General features: G+C 32.4%; 1 protein-coding gene across 1 annotated transcript in view; it reads left to right on the forward strand.

The window, feature by feature from the left end:
* The window catches only part of LOC105833547, a 147287-nt gene that overhangs the window by 19310 nt on the left and 112793 nt on the right, over window positions 1–15184 (forward strand). Inside the window, exons 2-3 of the mRNA XM_036291865.1 lie at window positions 9815–10119; window positions 10212–10280. Of these exons, the coding sequence (XP_036147758.1) occupies window positions 9815–10119; window positions 10212–10280 (374 nt within the window). The remainder of the gene's footprint in view (window positions 1–9814; window positions 10120–10211; window positions 10281–15184) is intronic.

The raw sequence follows: 15184 nt of genomic DNA on the forward strand, positions 1-15184 counted from the left end.
CGTATCACTAAAAGAGTGATTTTATCTCGCATAGCGCAGATTTTCGATTCGCTTGGCATAATTGGGCCAATTATTGTTAATGCTAAAATAATTATGTAACAACTCTGGCAGGTGCATATCGATTGGAAGGGTTTCCTGCCGATTAGCCTACATACGGAATGATTAGACTTTGAGAAAAGTCTTTAGGATTTGAGTGAATTAAAAGTTCCGTGTTAAGGAGCGGGATGCTACTCTTATAAGAAGTTACAGGTACATGGATTCTGCGATGCTAGCATCAAGACCCGTGGAGCTTGTATTTATATTAAAGTCACTGATTCAGGCTAAACATGTTAGTTTATTGTTGTATTCAAAGTCGAGAGTTACACCCTTGAAATGCAACTTGTTACCCAGATTAAAGTTGTGCAGGACGGTTTTATTTGCACGCCTAATGAATAAGATACTTGATGCTTTGCCTCAAAGAGTAGACAAAAAGTTCTTCTGGTGCGATTTATCGATAGCACTAGCCTGGCTGCGTTCATTATTGAAAAGATGGAACATTTTCATGGCTAAAAGAGTTGGAAAAATTTAACTAACAATAAGGTAGAGGAATGGTATCACATGCAAACGCAGGATAATCCGATGGATTTTATATCTCGAGGGGTCACGCTAGTCAAGCTTATACAATCGTCGTTATGGTGGAATGGCTCGACGTGGCTTCAGCGGAAGGATACCGAATGGTTTTCGAAGAAATTGATATAACGTCCCTGCTCGAACAGCACCAGGTGATGGCAAATTTAGTTTTCCAGACGCATTCTACGGAAAATAATTATATTTTTAAATAATATGCAAAATTAGATAAATTAGTTCAAGTGGCAGCGCAATTTGTAGAAGGTTTGTAAAAAATTGTCACTTAAGAGTACAAAGGCAAACTGGAAGATTGTCTGCCCAGGAGTTGAAGAATGCATTGTATAGTTTATGCAGGCGGGTACATTTGCTACATTTTCCAAACGAAATAAAGGTCTTGGCCAAAAAAGGACAGGTGGCTTTTAATAGCCGGTTGTTGAGTCTTGCGCCGTTTTTGAATGAGTTGAATCTTTTGCGACTAGGAGGAAAATTGAGAAACTTTGCTTTGGCATACTCGTCCAAACATCAAATTTTACTTCCCGTTAATGATGTACTGACGCATTTGATTATTCGGCAGATGCATGAGAATAATTTGCATGTTGGTACGCAGGCGACCTTAACAGGAGTTAGGCAGGAGTTCTGGCCTATTGCCGGAAGAAACACGAGTAGTTGATATTAGGCTGATTCTGACTACAGAACTCCGAGGGGGTATAGATGTGCGGGAGAAACTTGTAGGTGCGGGGGGCATGACGTCACGCGGATCGGGGAGTCTCGCGGCGCGCTGAGATAAGTTGGAAGAGGGGATCGCGTTTCGCAGTCACATTTCGGTGTGCGCGACCGTCTCCTGGAACAGTTGAGCGGGAGAGAGGGAATCGCGTTCCGGGATCCGCGCCCGCTGCTGCTGCCGCCCGCCACCGCCGCCCACCGTCGCAACTATTGCCGCGGTGCTCGGTGCTCCACACCCGTCGCCGCCACCGCCACAGCCATGATGCTCGCTCTTCAATCCATTCGTAATATCTCCGAGGTTTCTGGCTGCATGCTCTATCCCACCCATTATGTTAATGTAAAAGAGCATGAGAGTGTTAGAGAGAAAAATGAGCGAGAGCATGAGAGAACGCGTGAATAACACCGCGACGGAAAGCGTAAGCGCGAGCGAACGTGAGTGTGATGGAAGCGAGAATATATCTAGGATGGCATGTGTAGGAGTAAAGGAATATAACATGAGAAAATATGCAATAAATGAGCAATTCTATTGCGTTTTTTAAATTATTTTTATTATATCTTTTATGACAATAATTTATTTTACAATATTTTTTTATTAAGATAATTGATAAGTTAATCATAATAGATAATAATATGATACGAGATAATATATAATAATATAACAAAATATGTGATAATAATGTAATAATAAAATAATAATATAAAATAATATAAAGTATGATAATTATATCCAAAACTCCTGGTCTGGATTCATCAGCAGTAACATTCCAAACAAGCGGCGTAGATCCCATACATCGGCCAATCCGAATTGACCATACGAGCGGTCAATCATGTCTTTATTTCGAGCTCTATTGACGTCTCGAAAGTATTGCTTTCAAAATTTCTTTCTCGTATATCAATAAAATCGTGAATGCTGATATCTTCACGATAAATCCATTTCTGGAAAAAATAAATTATCAATTAATCTTTAATACTCTAAATATATTAATACTTTGAATATATAAAATATATTAAAAACTTACTTGTTAATTTATAGATCCGCGCACGGACTCCCTCCTTAGAGGGATGACTGTTATAGAAGTACTTGCATATTTTCTACGTTTCTGAAAGAAACGCGCTGCTGCCGCAACTCATCCACGTACACGTACTAAAAACATAAAAACAAAATTATTATATAATTATTATTAATTTTTACACCTCACTGCACGTGAAACTTGCACTACTTACACCGTCAACAGGGTATTCAATTCGTATAGTTTGCATCTTTACGAGTAATATATGCACGTATAACGATTGACATGATCTAACACTCATTGAGAATACAGTATACTGAAGATGTGCGCGACTCTCACTTGAGAAATAAATTTGAAAAAGCCGTGTCAGCTTTGTGGAAGTTTTTTGTCTGCGCGCATTTTTATTTCAAAGCGTCTTATATAATGTTGTCTCGGTCAATGTCTCGGTCAAAATAAAAAGTATTAAACATATTATATCGAACCACTTCATACATCTATCATACATTTATCAAACCGCATCATACAGCTATTGAACCACTATTGAACCGATATAGAACCATTATCAATCCATCATTGCTATTAAACCAATATTAAACTACATCGTATACCGAACATCTACAGGGAAAGGGTAGAAATGAAAATTTTATATTCTCTTTATTTTGAAAAAATTTCACAATTGTGTTGCGACCACCAGTTAAATATTTTAAATACATTTTGTAATGCACAATTCTTAATATGTTTTTTACATCGTATAGTATTACTAATTATTATTCACTATTATTCAAAGATTCAATCCCTAACAGAACAAGTATATTCTGAGAATGTTTTAAGAATATCGTAGCCGTATATGACTAATGTTCTTGGAACATTCGATATACGCACTATGATATACTGAGGATATGCTAAGCAAGTTCCTATAAGCGCCCTAAATTGCTTCTACGAATGTACTGAGAATATCCTGTAGTACACTGAACCAAAACTGTACATAAATTTCAATGAAATATTTATTCTACTAATGAAAAATTTATTAAAATTGGTCCAATAAATTATTTTATTATTATGATGTTTTATTTGTTGTAACAAAGAATAATTCGTTATATTAATAAATTTATTTATGGTTAATGAAAAGGTTCAATGTAATATTTATGCTATTAACAAAAAGTTTATTGTATCAATGAATTTTAGTTAATAAACGTCATACAATGATACTATAAAGAATTTTTTTTTCAGTGTATATACTCATGATATCATACGGAATCTTCCTAATATTTTTTTAGTATAATAATATATTACAAGCATGCAAGCCTCACGCGCGCGCATGTTATATATATATATATATATATATATATATATATATATATATATAATACACACACATACATACTCGATCAATGATTCATCTCTCTCTAGATCTAGTGAATTACTTTACTTTCTTCTACAAGAATCACATATATGTGAGTTGTACTTTATAGTTATAGTGTTTCTCGCTTCCTGGCCACTGCATTAGACTAAGGATCAAGGGTTAAAATTTTATTTTTATATTTTCTCAATTCTCGGAAGCTTTATTCAAGTTGCGGAAGCTCAAGGGACTCTCTTCGAGTGACAAAAATGATACTACACTTTGCTGTTAGGTAAATTTATTGAGCTCACTATACACATCGAGAGATAATTTGTTGCTGTGGGTGGTTTTCTTTTATGAACTTTTTGGTGTAAATTTTCTTACGAGAAGGAGAAGCGCCGCGCCCTCGCCTAGCAGCGATCTCGCGAACTACTCGCGGCTGCTGCGGAATAATAATATATATATATATTGTATATATAATAAAAGATCTTATAACAATATTCTCAGTATATTATGTACGGTATATATATTTACGGTAATCAAAATAAAGAAATTATTTCGTCATTTTTGGTGACGTTACATTTTTTGACGCTAAAAATAAACTTCCCAGATAACCAAATCTACAAAAGCAGAGTCCCACACAGCGGATCTATGTCCGCATTGGGCTTGTGTTTTGTAGACGGAATCTGCTGGACAAAAGCTGACAGCATATTGGCGCCAGAAAAGCAGCAGATCTGTCAAATGCGGTCTTTGTCTACGGAACGCGAGCTTAGTGCGGACACAGTAGGCTGTGGATCTGCTGTGGGATTCTGCTTTTGCAGGTTTGGTTATCTGGATTTAAACATTAAAAGATATTTAGATTGCAAAAGTAAATTCTAAGAATGTACGAGAAATAATATACTAATTTAGATATAACAGGTCCGTTCTAATAATATAATATAATGATATATTATAGAAGATATTATGAGAATATTCTCAGTACATTATATACGGTACGTACGTTCATAGTATGAGTACAGGATATTCTAATGATATCATGTTCTACGTGAGATATAGGCAACTCTATAACATTCTATTTAAATATGTGTATATTATTCTATGTAAACTTATCTACGTGTGTATGCAGTTCAGTGGTATTCTATCTGCGTATGTATGTACTTCTATCATATTCTATCTATGTGGACATATAACTCAATAGTATTCTAATATGTGCGTATGTAATTGTATGTACTTACGAGTGTATGGGAACCGTATGGTATATTTTATCTACGTATACATGCGACTCTATGATATTCTATCTAAGTATGTATTGAAAGCGACGGAGAAATTAGAGCGTTAGCTAGATTCGAACTCGGGATTCCTCGTTCCACAAGATAGCTCTCTTGCCAATAGACCACATGGCTCCAACTACTCTGATTTCTATTTTGCCCGCTTATAAGTCCCAAGATTAGAACATGGGCCTCCATTTTCCCGACGCGAGTCTTTTCAATTGCAAATATCTTACAGTATATAATTCTATGTAAACTTATCTACATGTACATGTGGTTCAATAATATCCTATTTATGTGTGTACCTTTAATATATTCTATCTCCGTAGGCACGTGTAACTCAATGATATTCTATCTATATGTGTATGTAATTTTACTTATGAGTATGCGACTCGATCTATGATATTTTATCTACGTGTATATGCAACTTTATGGTATTTTATCTACATGTATATGCGATTCTATTTTATTTAAGTATGTATATTATTCTATGTAAACTTATCTACTTGTATATGCGATTGATATCCTATCTGCGTGTGTAGACACCTCCTCTATCATATTCTATCTACGTGGGTATATAACTCACTGTGTTTCTACCTACGTGCGTATGTAATTATATCTACGAGTGTATGCGACTCTATAGTATTTTATCTATATGTATATGCGATTTCATAGTATTCTATCTAAGTATGTATATAATTCTATGTAAAGAGCTACCTATGAGTGTATCCAATTGATATCTTATCTTGTATGCACTTCTATCATATTCTATCTACGTAAGCATATAATTCATGTATATGCTACTTTAAGGTATTTTATTTATGCATGCGATTTTATGGTATTTTATCTAAATATGTATATAATTCTATGTGTGTGTAAACCTATCTACGAGTGTATCCAGTTGAGTGATATCGTATTTATGTATGCACTTTTATCATATTCTATCTACGTGAGCATGTAATTCAATGGTATTCTATCATTGGTATTCAATGGCATTCTATTCTAGAATCGCATATACATGTAGATAAAATACTATAGAGTCGCATACGCTTGTAAGTACACTTAGTTACGCACATAGATAAAATGCCATTGAGTAACATGCCAACGTAGATAGAATATAATAGAGGTACGTATAAAGTTGCATACGTATATAGATAAATTTATATAGAATTACATAATTTAACGTGAATAGAATATCATAAAATCGTATACACATATAGTTACATATAATCGCATACATAAGTATACAGAAAACTTTAGAGTTATAGAAGCACTATAGATAGAATATCACACACATAGAACAGCATACATACACACACAATGTATCATAAATTCGAATATACACATAAATAGAATATCATAGAATTATCCTTACATGTAGAATAACAAAAACGACAAACAGATATAAATAAAATTAAATATGGTATATGTGATTGATACATGATAAGATGTTATTAAAAGTAGTACGTTATTTATACAATTAAATAATATTCAACATGATAGTATTATATTTAAGAATGTTATTTTTTTATATACAATATTATAAATTGTATGGTATAGGAAAGCAGATTAATTTCTGAAGAACAGAAATGGATAAAATATGATATGACTTATAATAAAATGAAAATTTTTGTTAGTTCGACTATGATACAAATTGATTGCATTGAAGTATATTTTTATGACAGGGTATTATATATATTAAAATGGTATTTTGCATTAAAATGGTATTAAAAAAAAAATTTTGCATAATACAGAAACAATAAAATAGATAGAAATTTTAAATTAAATTTGATTAATCATGAGAATTAAAATTTTCTAAAACTTCTCTAGAAATTTTGACATGGATCATGATAAACTTATTTGTATAGAATGTTACAGAACAACTTTTAATAAAATTTTTATGTATAAAAACATATTAATTGACATAAACTTTTCCATATTCAACATTATTGAAAAAGATAATATTATAAAATATTATTAAATGACACTGGCGCAAAAAAAACAAAACAAAATTTTTTACCGATTTTTAGGCAATATTCAAAGTGATGCAATTTTGCGAAAAATTATCCAAATTACATATACTTCTTTTTAAATTAAAGGGCAAAGACTCTACTTTGAGAATCCCTAGGCGAAAGTTTGATTCGTTAAGTGTGAACCTTTTGTATCGCATGAAAACCAAACATGTTTTTTTTAATTGAAAAAAGTAAAAGTTTGTTATTATTTTGCACAAGTTTCTCGTTAAAATCTGGTTAATATTAATTCAGATTCTTAAAGTTCATTCTTTTCTAAACAATTTAAAAAAACATGTCGATACGATGTTTTTTGTTGATTGTACGCGAATTTGAAATTTGCACTGCATTTTGGGGTATTTTAGCGAATAAATACGGTATTTTTTGAATATCATGAATTTTGACTATCAATATGATATTGCACATTGATTTTATTCGTGTTTAACTCAATCATACCACCGTCATCAAAGTGACCCAATGTGCACGTAGAGAATGATAGTCGGATTTTGTACATCATGTGGCTCTGAAATTCATCGGTAGAAATTTGTACTTACTGATCTGAATATAACGGATAGCTGATGTACCAATTTCACTGAAGTCAATAGAAGATCACATTCATCTATACTCATAAACCCACATATATGAAAACATACATATACACATATTCATACATAAAAAATAAAAGTTTAAATTTTATTTTAAAAAATCAGCCTTTTCAGAGCTACATGATGTACAAAATCCGACCGTCATTCTCCACGTGGTGCACATTGGGTCACTTTGATGACGCTGGTATGATTGAATTAAACACGAATAAAATCAATGTGCAATATCATATTAATACTCAAAATTCATGATATTCAAAAAATACCGTATTTATTCGCTAAAATACCCTAAAATGCCGTGCAAATGTCAAACTCGCGTGCAATCAACAAAAAACATCGTATCGACATGTTTTTTTTAATTACTTAGAAAAGAATGAACTTTAAGAATCTGAATTAATATTAGCAAGATTTTAACGAGAAACTTGTGCAAAATGATAACAAACTTTTACTTTTTTCAATTAAAAAAAACATGTTTGATTTTCATGCGATAAAAAAGATTCACACTTAACGAATTAAACTTTCGCCTAAGGATTCTCAAAGTAGAGTCTTTGTCCTTTAATTTAAAAAAAAGTACATGTAATTTGGATGACTTTTTGCAAAGTTGCATCACTTTGAATATTGCCTAAAAAACGGTCAAAAATTTTGTTTCGTTTTTTTTTTGCACCAGTGTACATTAAAAGTCTATGTAACGTCTAATTAGTGTATTATACGTCATATTAATTACCATAGAAATTCTATCTGATTAAATGAGTTTTTTTTTGCACCAGTGTACATTAAAAGTCTATGTAACGTCTAATTAGTGTATTATACGTCATATTAATTATCATAGAAATTCTATCTGATTAAATGAGATCCAGTCATAATCTATCTGTCATTTTAAGCAGGGATGCGCCAACCTTAAAACGGAAGAAAGTTAGACCAAGTATATAAACGCGTACTTTCAAAAATAAATTTGAGATCAATACAATCAGCCAAGTATATTTAAAAAAAACATTAAATAATTAAATTATTAAAATCAACCAACGGAATTATAGTAAAGCAAAAACTTGGCGTGCCCGGCTCGTTGAAACCCATCAATGTTATACAATATGGAAATTATTTGTACAAATAAAATAATGAAAAAATAATAATCTATTAAAAACTTTACAAAGATTAAAAAGATACGTCAAATACATAAACACATTTAAAAATAATACAAGATTAATACAATTAGCCAAATATGTTTGAAAAAAAGACTTAGGAAAATTCTCTAAAATCTATTACAAAATTATTTAAAAAATGAAAATGTTACAAATAATAACTGATAATAAAGCAAAAACTGATAGATAGTAAAACAATACCCAAGCCACATTAATCGCATTTTTGTGTATATATTTATTGATCATCAATAACTAGAGTCTTGGAAATATAGAAAAAATGCGTGCCGGGCACACCAAGTTTTTGCTTTACTATAATCCCGTTGGTTGATTTTAATTATTTAATTATTTAATGTTTTTTTTAAATATACTTGGCTAATTGTATTGATCTTAAATTTATTTTTGAAAGCACGCGTTTATGTACTTGGTCTATCTTTTTTTCGTTCCAAGGTTGATGCATAGTTGCCGCATTTACTTCATATCATTCTTTTTATAGAGAGGACAATAAGATAATAAAACAATACAATAATAAGAAAATTTACCTAATATAATAGTTTTTTTTCTTAAAGGCGCATACACATACTTGGCGCCTTTTTTACCATTTTTTAAAAAGGTAATTTTGTTTTGTTCATTTAACGCACGGTAACTGTTATAAGGAGGAAAGTAACATAATTTATCTGTTCATGTTAACATATAAAATATGTTACCAAGAATTCATGTATTTGTATATAAATTGTATTATTTGAACTCTTAAAAATAGTTAATATTAATTTAACATACAGAAGTCTAAATAACATAACAGTAATATATTAAATTAACACAACTGTGTTAAAAATTTAACACAATACTTTCTACACGGAAAAATTTTAACCCAAATACAAAATATTTTTTTACTGTGTAGCTCTTTAAATTCTATAACTTTTATTCACAATATTGTTTTTGAAGAAGCATTGTTTTCAAGTTATTATAATGCCAAAGTTAAAGTGGAATATTTGTGCGTGGGGAAGGGGGGGAAATGTCTGCGCGTAATATATAATGTATCTTTGTTATTGCTATTATTATTATATAAATTTTATTATCTGTAAGAAATTATTTAATAACAAAGTTATAATTTTTTATAGGAATGATTATTGACATAAATACATCTAGACTATCTGGCGATCACAGTCTTACGATGTTGAATCTCCAGCGGTTACATCGCTACCTCATAAATGCAACAAATTATCTTACTTCTTATTATAATCCGCAGTTGTTTTGTTGGATTGCATGCATGTTGATAGACATTATGACTTTTGTCTTCGCAAATTTTTACGGAAATACTCAATATAATAATGTGCTGCTGGCTTGCAGTCGATGTATGATGATTCTTTATTTATCATTTCAAGTTATTGCTATAAGTCGTATCTGTCATTTGACTTGCGATCAGGTATTAATATACTACATAAAGTATTAATATGCTACATGTTAATGAGCGAGATTGGTATAATGACTTTTCTAATATTGCATAAATTGTTCTAGGCCAATGCATTGGCGAATACAGTATTTTCGGCAGATATTTCTACATTTAAACGCACTCAATTTTCAACAGTGAGTAAAATTATATTATATAAAATGTATTTTTTAAATACAAAAAACTCTTAATACAAATTATTAATACAAAATGTTTATAGAAACGTAATAAACTCATAAAAAGTAATTGATTTATTTTATAGCTTCATAAAACATTTCTTTTTTAACACGTGCTTTACAATGATTTCATAAAGTTTGTTAAAAAAATTATTTTGCATTTATCTATCACAATTTTATATACAAACAACATATTCCCAAAATAAATTGTTAATAAAATAAAATCTTTTAATTATAATTTTTACTAAGTTTCATAGAAAAGGCTATATGCCTTTTTAATACGAGTGCACCTGTACGATTGGAAAAGGCTGATTGTACATCCCCATGTTGTACATCGTGTTTTTGCTACCTGTGCATCGAATCTATGTGCGTGGGATCTATCTAAGTGCCTTATATCCTCACGAATTGACACGTTATTCAAGATTAAATTCGCAAAAGCGAAGTGTCGGTAATTCTACGAATGTTATCATGTCGCGAGATGACGTGCATACGATCAATGTGGTAATGAAGACGACCATATGAAAAATAATTAAACGTGTAGAAAATCGTACTGAAACGTTTTTTGCCACAATTTATGTAACAAAAATATATTTTTTATTACAGTATTGAAAGTAGTCCCTTTTGTGTCACTTTTTTTGTGAGTAAAGTTGCCGATTTTAACACAATAACATTATTACAGTCCTCCAATAGACAGCGTGAATCAAGACGAAAAATATTCCAGCACGATTTTTTCAGCACTCACATGCTGAAGTGACCAAACGTTATCTTTCGACACGTGTGGTAATTGAAGAATTGATTGACGCTTCGTCACCTTTGCAAACGTAATTTTGGCTAATCTGTCAATTTGTAAGAACCCAAGAGATCACACATCGATGCACGGATAACAAAAAATACGGTATGCAACAAGAGCATAACAATTTTTTGCACTCGTGTACATAAGGTTGACTTTACACCTTTGTTACATAATGTACTATTATTAAACACGAACACGAATTGTAATATCTGAACGAGAAATAAGGAAAAGTCTCTCAGTGCGTGTGACATTCGTCAGAAATCAAACTCCGTAAAATCTAATAACTTTATTTTCATTGACAAGCAGCGTTTGTTTTCTTGACAGCTAATCCTGATGGATTGATAATATTGATTTTCTGCGGGTGTTCATGCACCCGGGCGCAACAATATGATCGTAAGAACTGACCTTTATTTTTTGGCATATTAACAGAGTAAATTTTAAGTGCTCCTATAAGTAAACGCGAGATAAAGTATCCCGCACTTTTTGTAGGAAAAATTGAGTTTTATTGGCTCAAACTTTGGCAAAAGATAAGATAAACGTCACAATTAGTGACAGTGTACCAATTAGTGACAGTTATATCTTTTTTCTTCTATAAATTAATTAATACAGCTTAACATTTATTCCAAAAAATGTGCTAATACTCAAGATCCTATATATTATGTATCGCAATAAATGTACAGTAAAATTAAATGTTATTGTAAATGTTAAAATATTAAGATTGTAAGCAAGCTGCCATCTGCGGCAAGCAGTCACTCTTTCACGCCTTATTTCATAGTAAGTAATACCGATGGTCTTATAAGTAGTCGTATCTGGTCATATAACTTAAAATTAGTACAATAATAGCGCTAGTCATATAAATAAGTAGATATTAAGAAACACTGTAAGTAAACTAGAAATAGCAACAAATATCACAAAATATTGTTACACTCGCGTGGCGTTACGGCTTTGCGGTGTCTCGTCATACCTTCATTCACACGCACGCACGCACGCACGCACGCACGCACGCACGCACGTCTCTACGTCTTTTTAGACTCCCCAAGTTTCTGCCTCGGCATTCGCCTTTATCCTACAATAAAATCACAGTTCAAAAACCGTGGGAGAGACAGACTTCTCAAAGTGAAAATCTTCCTCCCGCAGAAGAAATCCAAGTTGTTTGGGACTCGGCTCGCGGACTTGGTTCGTCAACTCCCAGAAGTATCCTCTCTCACCCTTCTAAAAACAAACATCCGAAGTAAAGGAAACGAAAACATTAAAATCTTAAAAGACCTACGTTCTTTCCTCCCACGGGCTCCGACTTTCCTTATTTAACTTCAACTTCTTTTTTGAAATAAAGAGCTAATCTATTCAAATGTACCACCTTTTTCATAAGTCTCGGCAACTTTTGAATTGGATAAACTACATCACTGACAGTAAGATATCTTAAAAAAATTAGTTGCTGCATCGACTTTAGTATCAAAATGATTTATTTATGTGCTCTAAAAATATCCTAATCTCGAATTGTATGGTTAATTTTAAGAGTATATTTTAATAAAGGACTCCGCACACACCCTTATGGAAATTGAATTTCGGTCGAATCGTCTGAAATTTTCAGAAAACTTAGTTTTTACCTGCTGATCAAAAGTCATAATTAGCACAAAGTTCAAAAATGGCCAGTTTTTGAGATACGTAGGCTCAAAGGTCGGAAAATGGCTTTTTGAGATTATATTGCTACATAGGTCACGCAATACCAATAATGTGTGTGTGTGTGTGTGTGTGTGTGTGCGCGTGCGTGCGTGCGTGCGTGCGTGCGTGCGTGCGTGCGTGCGTGCGTGCGTGCGTGCGTGCGTGCGTGCGTGCGTGCGTGCGTGCGTGCGTGCGTGCGTGCGTGCGTGCGTGCGTGCGTGCGTGCGTGCGTGCGTGCGTGCGTGCGTGTGTGTGTGTGTGTTACATTATTAAGCGTGGTAGATTATTAAGCTTCCGAGTCAACAATAACTTCGTCAAAATCTATGTTTTGAACATTTAATGCACTTTGTAGTAGTGTAATTGACGGGTATTTAATATTATTTTCATGGCGAGCATAGCCTATATACCATACAAGCTATGTGTGCGCACGTGCCTAGAGTTCTGGCACCTGCTTTACAGGTGCAGTAGTAACCCAACACTGGATCCTGTCCATTTTCGTTGTTATCGAAAACATATTCTTCATCAAACGCTATCCATAGCTGATAACGTGTCGCATTTCTAAATCTTGAATAGACTCTTACTCTAATAAATCCTGTTTTATTGCTGTTTTGATCGATTTCCATGACGGAATTCTCGTGCTCATTCTCTAAGTCAGCTCTTAAGAGAGTATCTTGGATGTAAGATAGCAACAGATATATTTGATGTGTTCCAAATGTTAAACTTTGTAAATAATGAAGGGTTATTCGGGGAAATAGTGGTACATGTTCCGGAGTTAGAGCGATGCATCGTGCCCGTCTGCGCGCAAGATTTTCTACTTCTACTTTGGCTTGAACAACGTTCACTTCTTGATTTTTTGCAAGCATTTGTTCGGCCACCCCCACGTCCGCTCCTTCCATTCTAATAAGTGAATGATATCTATTAATTATAGCGCCACAAATGCGGAGAAAATCGTTAAAGTTCGGGATGTGTAACGTTCTGATAAGCTGAGAGAAAAACTTAAAAATACTTTTCATATGACCATTTCGAGCTTCTACAATCCATCTTGTGTTTGTGACTATACGGGTCTCATTTGCTTCTTCAGATGAAAATTGATTTTGCCCTGGTTTTAAGAGTGATGGAATTCTTACATTGATCCCTATCCTCTGAAGCGTTGGAACAGCATCTCGATATCCTCGGTCAAATATAAAAATGTCTCCTTTTTCGAACCAAGCTTGCATTCCATCTACATCTCTGTTGAATTCGTTTAATAATATACGAACATCATTATTAGTTGCATTTAAGAAGTAAGGTCCTTGAATGTTCAAAATATAACCATCAGATGCTACGAGCATACATGGTTTAAGTAAATGTTTTGACTTATGTTGACAGTAGGATTGACGTAAGGCTTTAAAGCAAGAACTTTTTTTAATATCCAAATACGTACAGTCATTAAAAACAATAACTTTTCTATTTTGTGGATCAGAATTATAAAGTCTATTTGAAAAATCGGTAACATAAACTGTTGTCTTGTTATCGCTTGAAACCCAATATTCTCAACGACAAATCTTGTTATTAATGATTGCTTCACTGTAGATATTGCAAGACTAGTAACCTGTCTGGAACTGTATTAAAACATAAGACATAAAAGGTCATCACATAGACCTTGGCTTACAAGGGAACCTCGCGAACCCGAAAATTCTGATTTTAATGAAACTTGGCATAAATGTAGAGGGGGTGAATACATGAATTTAGAAATTAAAAGTTGGTGCTTATAAACGGTTTAAAGGGTTGAAACCACCCTTCAAAAATTTTGAGTTTTTGCCTTTTCTGGATATATCTTGTAAACTAAACAAAATATTAAAAAATGTTTCATACAAAAGTTTTACAGTATAAATACCTCTATTTAACTATGTTATTTATTAAAAAAAAAAATTTTTTTTCAAAGACAAATTTTTTTTTCTTTAGAAAAAAAATTTTTTTGGAAAAAATAAATATGATAGTTGAATAGAGGTATTTATGCCGTAAAACTTTTGTATGAAACATTTTTTAATATTTTGTTTAGTTTGCGAGATATATCGAGAAAATGCAAAAATGTCTCAACTTTGAAGCGTGCTTTCACCCCTTCAAGCCGTTTTTGAACGAAAATAAAACATTTCTAAATTAATTTATTTACCCTCTCTACATTTATGCCAAGTTTCATTAAAATCAGAAAATTTTCTGTTTGGTCTTATAAACGGTTTGAAGGAGTGAAACTACCCTTCAAAGGTTGAGATATTTTTACCTTTTCTCCATATATCTCGTAAACTAAACAAAATATAAAAAAATGTTTTATACAAAAGTTTTACAGCATAAATACCTCTATTTAACTACGCTGTTTATTTTTCGAAAAAAAAAATTTTTTTTTTAATTAAGATAAATTTTCAATAAAATT

This window comes from Monomorium pharaonis, chromosome 9 (genome assembly GCF_013373865.1).
Source record: "Monomorium pharaonis isolate MP-MQ-018 chromosome 9, ASM1337386v2, whole genome shotgun sequence".
NCBI lineage: Eukaryota > Metazoa > Arthropoda > Insecta > Hymenoptera > Formicidae > Monomorium > Monomorium pharaonis.